Consider the following 13,054-nt stretch of genomic DNA (forward strand, 5'->3'; position numbering starts at 1 on the left):
GGCCACTGCGAGTAGCAGAGTGCTGGACTAGATGGACTCTATTCTGATCCAGCTGGCTTGTTCTTATGTTCTTATGTCAGTGAAAATATTTCTGTTCTTTATATTTAGAGTCAAAATATAAGCACCTGATTTATTGTGCATTTCTCCACCATGCCTGTTAACTACAGCTGTGCTGCCGGATCCTCCAGAAGACTGAGGAGAGTGGTTGAAACTGCTCGAACCGGAAGGCGTTGCAGGTCTTCTGGCAAAGGCGGACAGCTTCATGGGCCTAGTAGCCCTAGTTAAGACTGCCTGAGGGGAAAAGAGAGAGAGATTTGTTCCTCTAAATGACACAACTTGTGGTCAGTATTCAGAAAATGAAGCCAGGTAAGCCTGAAGGTCTTTGGATCCTGGTGGCTGATGGGGAACTGTGAGACCAACAATTAGCCCCCTGGAATGACATCTCAAGAGGGTAGTCAGGGACCCCCAGTCTTTAGAAGAGGGAGGCAGTAAGCCTATCTATGTAATCACAACCCCTTCTTATCATACCTAGGTAAACCTTAATAATTAGCCTTTATTACAAACAATTTGCACCCAAAGTAGAGACTGGCAAGCCCTCACTCTGAAGTAAGACCGGAGGGCGGGTTTCAGAGAAACACTCTGGGAGGAAAAATCTCTGGTTATGACACAGCATGGATTTCCAGTTCTCCCAGCCATATTATGCATGCTGTAAATAAACAAAGACCTAATCAGAGAACAAATTAGATAAATTCTGTCTCTTATTTTCTGGATCTGGAATTCATCTTTATATTTACTCAAAAATAAATTTTAAAAATCTTTTCTATGCACAAATGCAGAAGACTGGTTTAGAGCAAAGAAAAGAGCGTATCTTAATAAGAGTCTGGGTCATTTAGGTTTAAATAAAACAACACAAAGAATTATGGCATTTATGACTTTCTTACTTTGTCAGAACTAGCACTGCTGTTATAGTCGTGGCTATTAGTTCTGTATGGAATACCAAGCTTCATGTGTTCACTGCCACCATCTTGGTTTGTTTGAGTCCTGTCTGAATGCCACAGCTCAAAACTTGAAGGAGGTAAGAAAGGTGGGATAACAGCTTTCAGTTTGTCATTAGGCAATCTTGTAAACGGAGCCCCACTTCTTAACTGAATGGGAGAAAGATAGATTTTAAAGCAATTGCATAGAGAACAAGGCAACACACACATATAAATAGCCACATGTCCCCCATCAGCCAATATCTGCATCCATGGACTGGGGCCACATTGACACTACACAGATTTTCCTGCAAACGTGGGGGCCTCCCAGGTTTTCAGAAAAATCTGGTCAATTAAAAATGTATCGGGGGGGTTTAAATCCTCCCCAAATCAAGGCTCATTCTAAGTGCTTGAAACCTCCTTCATGATTGCAGAGCCGAGGAGCAGCACCAGATCGAGTGGTGACTGGGTCCAGGAGCCACAGCAGGCCTGGCAAGAAAATGGGGAAGTGGTAGGACCCTGCAGAGATCCTCACAGATCCCACATGCTTACACCTGCACGGTAGTTTATGAGTGTAACAAAAACATAATTTTTAGAACAAGCTAAAATAAGATGTCAACTGATGCTTAAGGAAATACTTTATATATAATAACTCTCTAATAAAGAGGAAAATAACCATAATTAAATGGCCATCATGTCACAACAGACTTTTGATGACCACTCATGGGGTTTTCAAGGCAAGATAGGACCAGGGGTGTATTCTCTGTAACTGCATTTATGTTTTATTTCTTTTATTTCTGTTTTTCAATAAATCTTTGAGAACTCAGCTGGTCTGGAGTCATTGGAGGGAAAAGAACCGGGATCGGGGCGAGACAGCGTGGCTCTCCCAAGCGGTCATTTGGGAACCTCAGTCTTCCTTGATGGCCTTTTGTTCTGGGACTAACAGTGGCCAGCCCTGCTTAGTTTGCAATCTCTGATGTGCATAGACCAGTCTGGGCTATTTAAGATGCTAATAAAGTAAATGCCTCAGGAATGAATGCAATCTCCTGGGATTTCTCCACATTCACCGAGATTTCATATCCAGCTCCACAAATACAACTACTGAAAACCTCTTATCTGTTTCTGAGAGTTTTACCAGTCCCAGGACCCCCAGTCCTCATTCTACTATTATTATTATTGTAGATTTCACAGCTGTCAGATCTTTAGTTGGTTGTTGGCCTTCATTACAATTCGAACCTCACCCAGAGGCCTAGGAAGTTGTAATGTATTGGCGTAGTATTCGTGTGGATCCCAGCAGGGCTGCCTTCTGAATTTGACAGATGATAATTTTGTCAAGTTCAAGTTCAAAGATCTTTATTAGGCATTAAAATTTTGTCAATTCAAAGATGTTTCAAGTGTTGCCCTAGTGTTTTTGGGATGGCACCCAGCTTGCCGATTACCACTGGGATGACCTCAGCTGGGGTTTTTTAAAAAAATATTATTGTTGTTGTTGTTGTTGTTACTATTGTTATTATTACTATTGTTATTATTACTATTGTTATTATTGTTGTTGGCTCATCGCACCTGTACTGACCTCCTATAATGGAAGGACCAAATAGAAATGATGAGGTCGAAGATGTTTTCTCAGCGAACAGGAGCCATCTTCTTCAATGTGAAGAGCAGGACTCTTTCAAGTCCAAGTTACTGAGATGCTGGAATCTAACTCCACCCTCTGTATCATTCTACTATCCCTCTGCAAGTGACAGACCCTCTCCTGATAAAGCAGCCTATCACCATAAAACGAAAGGGAGCACAGAAGATCTCTCTCATTTCCAATGGGAAAGGCACTTCTGAGGCTAAAAGCAGCCCATGACTTTCTAGCACAAAGCTTTTGATATAGTCAGAACTGATGCAGCATATAGCCACAAACCAGAGTTTAAGGAGTGGCTAATTTTGGACTGCTACTCCCTTAAAAGGCACCTGAATTTACATACTTCAGGACCGACCTTCACTTTGAATGGCTTCACTTGGTTCTTCTGTTCCAAATTACTGGGGAAACTGTGCAACTGCTTTTTGTTCTCATTATGTAAAGAAAAGAAAAGAAAAGAAAAGAAACAACAACAAAAAAACCCCTTATATTTTATCTTACTATGCAACAAATGTGAATTCAGTTGCATTTTTACTATAAAAATAGGGTCTGTTCCATATGTAATTGTTATTGAGAATTGTTAGGTCTCGGAACATTAAGCCAATAAAAGGACTCTGAAGTATTGATCAGCAACATTTATTGAAGAGGTATACAAGCACCATACTTGGCAAAAGCCAGTTCTCACAAAGCTGGCCTTTTTGGTTCCATTGATACCCCACAGAAAATCCCTTCCCTGATTCCCTAGAGCCGTCTCTGAAGCCAAGGCTGCCCCAAAGGTCAGCAGCAGATAGCGGAGGAGCCACCCAACTTCCTGGCCCACATCAAGATATGTAACACTTTTCTCATGGGACAGAGGTGCCAAGGGAAAGCCATAAAGCATAGATCAAGGAAAAAATGCACAGATGGCAGTAAGGGACATTAGTTTATTGTTTCTCTCACTTATATAGAATCAGGACTGCACTTAATTCACCCAGATAAGCATCCTCCTGACAGAATACTCTTGATTTCTTATGAGTTGTTTGAATGAGAATGGCAGGGCAATCTGCAAAGTTCTTGGTATATCAACAATGCTTAAACTTACCACTGTGGTCAATAGTTGATAATCATTTCCCACCTTTCTTCTGTCTAGACCTAAAAAATACATTAACAGTGTTTTAAATTTATTCTAAGTTACATGTTAAAACTGTTTTTACAAAGAATGCAAAAGGTTTGTTCCAGGCAAAACTCAGCTGATTTCCAAGAATTAGTGATTGATTGTTTAAAAATATTTTCAAACATAAAATGTATTATTTTCCCCAATTTCAAAAATATATCTCCGATATCAGAAAAATAACTCATTTATTTGTCTTGTATGTTACCCTTCCCCTGGTGGGCTCAGGGCGGCTCATAATACATACCAGAATATACAATACGTAACCATAATATGTAAACAATGTAAATACACATAAAAACATTCAAATCATTTAGACATATAAAAATGTAAATTCCTTCTAACTGCATGACTATGGTGGCACCGAGTTATATAGAATCAGAGTGGGAAGCGGAGGCCAGTCTGATGGAAACCTGCGGCTGCCTCAGCCCAACGCCTGGTGGAACAGCTGTCTTACAGGCCCTGCAGAACGGCATCAGGCCAACGGGGCCCCGGTCCCCCTTGACAGAGCATCCACCAGGTTGGGGCCAGGACAGAGGAAGCCTGGGTCCTGTTTGGCTAAGTGGGCATCTTTCAGGGCAGAGATCCCCAGTGGGTTTTCATTTGCAGATCGCAACACTCTTCCAGGGATGTATCTGTGGCCAGACAGAATCATTGGGGGGGGCTCTGTTTTAAGACAGTGATGCCTCTAACCCCTTGGGGTGCCAAAATGGGAAGCCCATTCCCTGCATTGCCTACTGTACTCATGAGGGCACAGTAAAAACTTGTCTGGACTTGCCCTTGCCCATATCAGACATGTATCGAACCCTTTTTGAGAGACTAAGCTAACACAATACCCCTGTCCTGGAGAACAATCTCAACTACAGCCCTGGACAATACACCCTGCGAAGACAAAGGACTTATTAATGTTTTTGCCCGGAGTGTTCCTGCCAAGTACTGTACTAACTCAAGAACCTCTTTCTCTGACTAATCTCTCTAACAACCACTTTATTTGCATTGTCATTGTTCCATAGCTGTAATTCAATCAGTTACCTTCTCCCTTTCACGTACTCCCAAGCTTGGTCCATGAAGCTAATGTCTCAACCCACTAGATTAATGACTCAACACTTAAGGCTTATGTCAGTCTCTTGTCTTTCCCCAGAAAAGCAGAATTCCCCTTTATCCTGGGATGGCTTGGCTAGAGGGCCCAATCTCTCCTATAAAATAGATCCTTGCCCAACACTAAGTGTTCAGTGTGTCTTGTCCAGGAAAACAAGATGGGACACCTGGTGGTAGCTGAATGGATCAAAAGGATCCAACTATTTTTTATTTTAAAGAGAAGCCTCACCTCTGCCTCTTTCAACCCCTCAGGGAATTTTTATTATGATATGCTTTTAATTGTTGTTTGTGCTAAGTATTTTTATGTAATTACTTAACATATATGTTAGCCGCTCTGAGCCCAGTTAAAGCTGGGGAGAGGGGGGACATTAATTTAAATAAATAATAAAATAAATAATAAGGTTCCTGTACTTAGAGAAGATTAGGGTTATTCTCCAAGGCAGCCCACAATGCATCCCCCACTGGCTTTCACCAGCCAGGATGGACATAGGCCTAAGAGGTATGTGGTGGCTTCGGCCCTCAGGATTCTGTCCACTTCGTCTTGGGAGAGTTGGTCCAAGTGGCCCAATGCAGGACCTGAAGATGGCCAAGGGGCCTCTAGTTGGGGAGGCCCCGGTGAACTGATAAGATCTTACCAGCAAAAAAAAACCACTTGCAAAAACCTCACAGCTAAGAGCCGAATGACTACCTATTTGGGGGCCTTTAGTTGCCCTAAATAATTGCACTGGGAATGAGATTGTGGACATGATGCCTGTCACAAAGTATTCTCCCTTTGTGATCTTCATCACCATCTCATAGGCTTTCATAAGCATCCTGTAAGATGTCCTGACCACCTCAGCGTGAATTCTCCGCTGAACTCGCTTTAACAGCCTTAGCTCCTGTTTGTTCCTCCTCAGTTTTGGGGTATACCATACAGCCAGTTTTGGATCAGAGCGAAGAGAGCGTTTGGGAGCAACCACATCAATGGCTTCAGAGACCCAGCTGTGCCCATCCTCTATCTTTCTCTCCTTGGCAGGCCCCGGACAAATATGTAACAGACTCCAACAATTTTGCTGTGGGGTTTCTGCTAATTAATACAGACATCATGCTCTTGGAAAAATAGCAAAGTTTCTCTTACAAGTGATGGAATTCTGTAAGTAACGTCTAATGCTAGACATAGTTCCTCAGTCTGTGTTTTGCTCTTAACTCTTGCTTTGTACATTTGAAATGTCTGGTAACGTACTAGAGCCTGTTTCATGTGCCTAATAAAGGTTGCTGTTGTCGCAGAAGATAAGCCAGCTGCACACTGCCAAAGCTGCAATACAATTTTAAACTCATGTAAAATAAATCCGTAGGCTGAAGTTTTATCGAAGCCAGAATAAGAGCACATAGATTATGCTATTTATCTGAGGTCAGCAATGACTGCTTAGTGACATCTTTCAAAGTTGTGGTAGGCCTAGTGGGGAGGTGAGTCTGTGCCTGGGGTGGACAACTGCCAGTTGCACAGGGATGCCAAATTGAATGAAGATTCTTGCTGCTTCCTCCTACTCTCGAAATCCCTTACAAACAGAAAATAAGTGTGTCATAGAGAATAGCAGGGCAGATCCTTCTCCTTGACATCTAACAAGTCCCCATCTGCCTTCTGAAGTGGTACAGTCTGGACTCAGAGTTCCTCTGACAATAATAAAATGTGAATAGTTTAATGCTCTGTTTCCAGGCTTAAATATCAGCAACTCTATGATTTGTCTGATCCTTGAAGGAGATCTGGACTTCTAAATATGCCACTGAATTTCTGACTATTTACAATCCAAGAACATTTGAAATATTGTGCATTTCTTATTTTAATGTTTAAAATTTAATTAATACTCCGCCCTTTCATGACCACAAAGAAAAGTGCTTGCTTGTTAGAAAAGGCATGCAAATCATGTGTGATGTCTGCAGATGCATCATCTTCTCCACTGCAAATAAATCCACTAAAAAGATGCACAACACAGGAAATTCACAACTACCTGCCATTCTCCCAGTAACCCCTGCTGTATGCCCACAGGAAGGCAAAACTGCTCCAGGATCCTGGCTAACCTGGCCTGGAGGGAAAACGCTTCCTGACCTCAAAATGGCGATTGGCATTGCCCCGGGCATGCAAGAAAGGGCCATGAGAGCCGAGCGGTGATGCATCCCTGCCATGATTTGCTTAAGTTCACATAATCAGCCTCAGGTCAGATGGCCCTTGAGCCTCTGCTGAAAAGCCTCGAAAGAAGGAGAATACGTTTGAATGTCAGGGCACCCACACGCCTGCTTGTCTGTCTGTAGGGTGAGTGCTCATGCCAAAGAATGTACATTTAATAGTTTTTACCATCAGCATTGCTCTTGGGTGCCCAAGCTGCAGGGATGTTGTGGTTTCCAAGGGTACCGCTCTGCAAGGTAACCTTCACTGTACAGGTCAGATAAGTGATTTAGAAAATCTTCTGAGAAAGGTACGGAGTAGTTTTGCTTGGCCAATCAAGTGGCTCCATGATTTGGGTCAACTTTAACTTGCGAAATCGATTGGACATCCTGTTCCACCATGACTAAAAACAAAAATGCATGCTCAACACACACACATACATACATACTGGTTCTACACAACCAACAGCTAAGAGAATAACTTGACCTTTATGTTAACCTTTAAACAAATCTTCCCAAAGCTCTGCACACAACTGTTCACACAACCACAAAGCCAACTTCAGGAAGGCCTGCAGCAAAAAAGCTTGATTTGAGTCCAAGAGCACCTCAGAGACCAAGAAGGGGGTCTGAGCTTTAAAAAGTCACAGCTCTGAAGAAAGTACCTGACAAAGGGGGCCTTGACTCATGACATCTTCTTGGTCTCTGAGGTGCTCTGGGACTTGAGCCTTCGCTCATGTTCTATAAATCTGAGGATGAATCGCTCAGCTCCTTCCTGGAGCCAAAGTGGTCGCTGCAGGAAAAGCCTGCCTGGGAGCGAGAAGCGGGAGGAGCCCCCGGCCACCAGGGCTCAGCAACAGAGCCCTGCCTCTGTGTGTGTGTGTGTGTGTGGGGGGGGGAATGGTAAGCTCTTTCTCTCTAGCGAACACCATTGTGAAAACAAACGTCAAGGGCTGGTGGACAGGCAACTCGCACGGCTCCTACCGGACAGCCTGGTTAGGTCCTGCCACCTCACAGGACCAGATGGGAACTCCACTGATGATTCGCTTTGTCACTTGATATATGCCGTGACAATGGTATAAGACAGTAGAGACCAGGTGAGCAGCTCCCTCTGTAAGAAAGCTGCCGAGGTGGTAGGTAGAGGACAAAGCATATCCCTCATGCTGCCAGATCCACCAGTTCAAGATCCCTCAACCCCAACAAAAACACTGCAAGATCTGGTAGGAGGCGGGAGAGAGAGAGAGTGCAAAAGAGAGCACAAACTGACATGGCTCCCTTAAAATCTGTGAGGGGTTTGACGTAGAAAGCCTATAAGCTTATAATTGGAGTAACTGGTGAACTTAGAGAAAAGAAGAAGCTGGGTGGGAGGATCCGCTCGTAGGAGGCGCATGGCCACACTGGCAGATCTTCCCTCCCTGGGGCGCTTGCCCTGGCGGAGGGCAATCTTGCCAGCATGCAGCCACTGCGACTCTCCCCAGAGCTGGAATGTGGCACTGGACTCAGCACCAGTGTCCCAGCGCCCGTGCCGCCAGCATAGCAGAGGCAGGCCGGGGGAATGGCCAGGGGGCGGAGCCAATGCTTGTCGGCTTCCTCCTGGCCATTTGGCCCATTGGACTGGTCACCGGGTATTCAGACATACACAACCTTAAAAGGTGGCCCAAGTCCATTAATTCTGATGGAGGTATTCTTGGCAGCAGCGAGGCATTTTTGCTTTTCAAGCCTCCGTGCACGGCTGGGAAGCCTCTGCGGGAATGGCCCCACAGCACGGCCGGCCAGTCGCCGGGGACTGCGGAGGGGGCTGCTCTCCACGCTCTGCTCTGCTGCTGCCGCCTGTGCCTGTGGCCCCACAGCCCTGACACTCTTTTCTCCCTGCAAGATCAACTCGGATAACCCTCCCTTGGTGGAATCTCATGGGCGGATTCAACATGCCTTTTGTTGAAACCTAACTTTTTAGCCTTCAACAGAAATGACAGTTCACCATTTATGACTTATTGTGGTGCAGCAACTGACATACCTTCAATCCTCCCTTGTCATCTGGCAACACCGGGGCATCCAAGAACGACTTGTTTCTCAAAGAAAGGGGAGCTGATTTGCTGATATGCTTACTCTTTTCTTTATCTACTTGCATGCATGCTGATACCAACAACCGTATGACTTCTGCGTCTGAAAAATCCACAGGCAGTTTACGTTCAAAACAATTCTGGATCTCAAATGTATCATTAGGAACGAGCCTCTTATGAGGTCTGCAAACACTGTGCGCATGTGAGCATATCTATGAACATACATGGGTAAGAGAGAGAGAACCACAATACCTGGATCATGGGCGCGGCAGCATGACCAGTCGATCAAAGGCTGTGTGGCGTTTCTTTTGCACGAATTTGAAAGGCATCAATTCCTTGGCCCGTAAATGACTTGATGACTTCTTTATTGCTTAAAAGAAGGCACAAGTCACACATTAGACAGACACACAACATTTCTAGGGAAAACGGAGCTCTCCAGGTGCCCAAGTTCTCCCAAACCTTCGCTAGTTTCTTTTCAGCCAGCTTGAAACTGTTTTCTTGATCATAAATAAATGCAAAGTGACCAAAGGCGGATTCGGTTTCAAACTTGCCGAATGTAACGCAGCAGTTTGGGCTGTTGTTCTTCGGCTGTTAAACTACCACAGCAAAAAATATTTTAGTTTCTCAGCCATAGTTTCTTGCTAACTGTCGGAAGTCACTGGGGAAGTCCACCCACACACTGGTGATAATAACCTTGCTGTTGCTCACAGTAGCATATATATCGCAGAATGAAAGACAAAAAGAGTTCCTGGTAACCCCCGATCTTGCCAGAGACTGCTGACTTTCTTTTACCTCATAGGTGAGAGAGAAGCACAGTAAGTCTCGAGTTACCACAAGTGATCTGTGCTGTTTCTAAACAGAGATCACTATGATATTTTGGTTTCAAACGAAGTTTCTGACTAGGTTTCAACAAAGCTCTGTATGTGTGCATGTGTGTGTATTAACACAGCGGAATGATGTCATTTGGTTTTGGATCCCCACTGTGCAAAAAGGTGGGGTATAAATGAAGAAACTAATAAATAAATACCAACCTTGGGCCTTAACTTGCCTTAACATTTTTGCTGCATAAGTTCTCTGCAAACCTTACATCCAACCCACGGCCCATCGGAGAAGCTCCCAGGAGGGAGGGGTGCACTTAAGAGTGGGGCAAGCAGGCACACAGACTTCAAGTTCTTTCTCTGATTGTTTCAGGCCATCAACAACCACACTGCACAAATGTGGGGGGAGGGAGGGGGACAAATCACAAGCAGCCCTTTGGTTCCTGTCTAGAATTTGCAGGCCTGAAAAAGCATGGAGTTTCCCAAGTAAAAAAAAGTGCCTTCTCCATCCCCAGAGATCTTTGGTCACAGGATCGTAAACATGAGCATAAACGCCTTCTCTCCCCAGCCCAGGAACATGACTTCTTACCCGTGGTACGTAGCCTGCATAAGAGCTGTCCAGCCATGGACATTATCTTGCTTGTCAATTTCTGCATTTCGGGAAACAAGTAGCTGCACAAGAGGCAAATGTCCTGTGACGGCTGCCACCATCAATGGGGAAGCCCCGTCATCATTCGCAACGTTGGCCTGCTCTGGGTCTTCATCCGTGATCTCTTTAACTAACTGGAAGTCCCCTACCAAGAGAGTAATGTTCTTGACCAGCAGGTAAGATTTCAGAGCAGTAGAATGAAGGTGTATTTTAGCATATCACACCAAAGCAATAAAACAGGGTTATTTAAAATAGTGGAAAGGGAAGCTTCACAAAACAGTATATAAGTGAAATAAAGTTTAATTTCATTTATTTCTAAGCCTTGGCAAGCTTTTAAATGTGTCCTGGAACTATTAGAGAGTGCAATCTTAAACAGGTTTACTGAAAATCCTACTAAGGTCTATCCAGTGTGGCTTACTCCCAGAGAAGCATTTTCTCTGTTCAGTGGCAGAGCGCCAAGGGGGATGCGTCATGCACCGGGCGCACACCTGGGGGCGGAAAATCGCCCCCGGCCCCTCCCCCCTTTCCCCCACGCAGCCCCCACGCAGCATGCACACACCACACACCACCACCCTTCCCACACTTACCTACGTTCCTTTTCTTTGTTTAGTACTTTTTGAGGCTGAAAAAAGCGGCCTCTTCACAGTTCAGGGAAAAAAACTGCCTGAACTTGTGAGCCCCAAGGTCTCCTGGGAACCATAGTTCCTCAAGCAGTTTTTTATCTGAACTGTGAAGAGGCTGCTTTTTTCAGCCTCAAAAAGTACTAGCAATAGAAAAAGAACGTAGGTAAGTATGGGAAGGGAAGCGGGGTGTGTGTGCCACGGGGGAGGGGGTTTGGGAAACCTGCTCGAGGGCATGGCTTGGGGAACCTTGAGCCCATCATAGCTCTCTCAGAACTTTCTCAGCCCATGCAGAGGAAAACTGATTGACAAACCATTTCCAGACGGCAACTTGACAGAACTGCCCACTACCATCATCATCATTAATCTTGGTGCGTGTGATGGGGGGGGGGGGGGGGATGGTATCTTGCAGTCTTAAAGTTCCAGTGGAAAAGCAACTGTGAAAAAGTCTGCATGGAATATAGGCAAGAGCAGAAGTATGCCCACCAGCAGGGGCATACCTCTCTAGGAACATAGGGACACCCATGTCCCTGGGTGCATGCCGTTTGGTCACATGAGAGGGCGCTAGACGTCCCCCCATGTAACCAAGCGGCATGTGCCCCAGCCATACACCACCAAGCCGCTCCCGAAACAATACCTACAGGGAGGCGGGGACAAGGAACTTTGATAGAACCTGTGGCGCCATACCGGGGCTGCCCGCTGGCAAGCCCTGCCCCCTGACTTCCGTGCAGGTCGGCTTTCAAATGCATGGGGGTATTTGCATGGGGGCCCCACCTCTCCCATGCACAGGGCGGGGCTTGGGGTGTGGCTCCACCCCACGAGCCCCCTCCAGCCTCCATGCAGGCCAGCTTGTGAAAGCTTTTTAAAAGCCAGCCTGCATGGAGGCGGGGCTCGGGGTGTGGCCACGCCCCCAAGCCATGCCCTCGAGCATGGGGATGGGACACTCGGAGAAGGAGTTGTCTCCGGGCACCATTTCCTGATATGCCTCTGCTCACCAGGAGCTTCTCAAAACCAGAGGTCCCCCTTAGATGATCTGGAAGAGACAGCTGTCCTTGTAAAGAGGGGAAGAATCAGTGTAAAGGATTCAATGGTGTTGATGGTGAAGTAACCTTGAGTGCATTCCACAGCCCGGGCGATGGGCCAGATGCATCGGCGAAGACTTTATCTTTGCGCGGGAGATGAAGCCTCTGTTCCCATGGGAAGCAGGAAGGGGGGATGGGGTGCCTGGTATTATAACCTGTGCTTCTGGCGGGAAGTGTCATTCCTGCCACTGCGTGTACTTGAGCTTTCTAAGATGTCTTAATAAATGGACTTTTACTACCAAAGCCTTTTATTTCTGCGTCTATGGAATTCCTTACAATCAGCTTGAAATACAAAGGAAAAAGGTTAGCTCACACAACCTAGCTCTTTGATGTCTATGTCTACTGTACCTCTAGAGTTCTTTAGTACCAACTGTAATACGTAAATACACTAAAATTTTTAACAGCAATAAAAAAGAACACTTTTACCGGTAAAGGCATGAAAGGCGATCAGAACCTCTTCTGTTTATCTGAAAAAGAAAATGTATAGTGTATAACGTAACTGTTGTCTACAGCCACAGCAAATAGTATATTTTCATAAAGTAATCTGACTCCAAAACATGGGTTAAAATTTCTCTATTATCAAAAATAATAACTGGAAAAAACCATAGCCAAAGTGGCCCACTCTGATTTTGCTATATTGTAAATGTTAATGGAGCAGTTCATAATAAAAATGCATATTTCAAATCCGTGTGGTGTTGTGGTTAGAGTGTGAAAGAGCCACTAGAGGTGGTGCCACGATCAGTGACAATGGCAGGGCAGCCCAAGTGGCAGCCATCGGGCCCCACAGGGAAAGTGAGTGCCAGGAAACTGAGGAGGGAGCAGAGGAGCAGGGCAGGT

At 45.3% G+C, this 13,054-nt stretch overlaps 1 protein-coding gene across 1 annotated transcript in view; it reads right to left on the bottom strand.

Annotated features, from left to right (window-relative positions):
* The window catches only part of ANKS6 (ankyrin repeat and sterile alpha motif domain containing 6), a 30,253-nt gene that overhangs the window by 13,885 nt on the left and 3,314 nt on the right, over positions 1–13,054 (bottom strand). The window contains 9 exon segments of the mRNA XM_048516156.1: positions 126–291; positions 942–1,145; positions 3,683–3,732; positions 7,182–7,395; positions 9,003–9,151; positions 9,293–9,356; positions 9,358–9,418; positions 10,456–10,676; positions 12,656–12,684. Coding sequence (XP_048372113.1) covers positions 126–291; positions 942–1,145; positions 3,683–3,732; positions 7,182–7,395; positions 9,003–9,151; positions 9,293–9,356; positions 9,358–9,418; positions 10,456–10,676; positions 12,656–12,684 — 1,158 coding nt within the window.

This window comes from Sphaerodactylus townsendi, linkage group LG14, assembly GCF_021028975.2.
Source record: "Sphaerodactylus townsendi isolate TG3544 linkage group LG14, MPM_Stown_v2.3, whole genome shotgun sequence".
In the NCBI taxonomy this organism is placed as follows: Eukaryota; Metazoa; Chordata; class Lepidosauria; order Squamata; family Sphaerodactylidae; genus Sphaerodactylus; species Sphaerodactylus townsendi.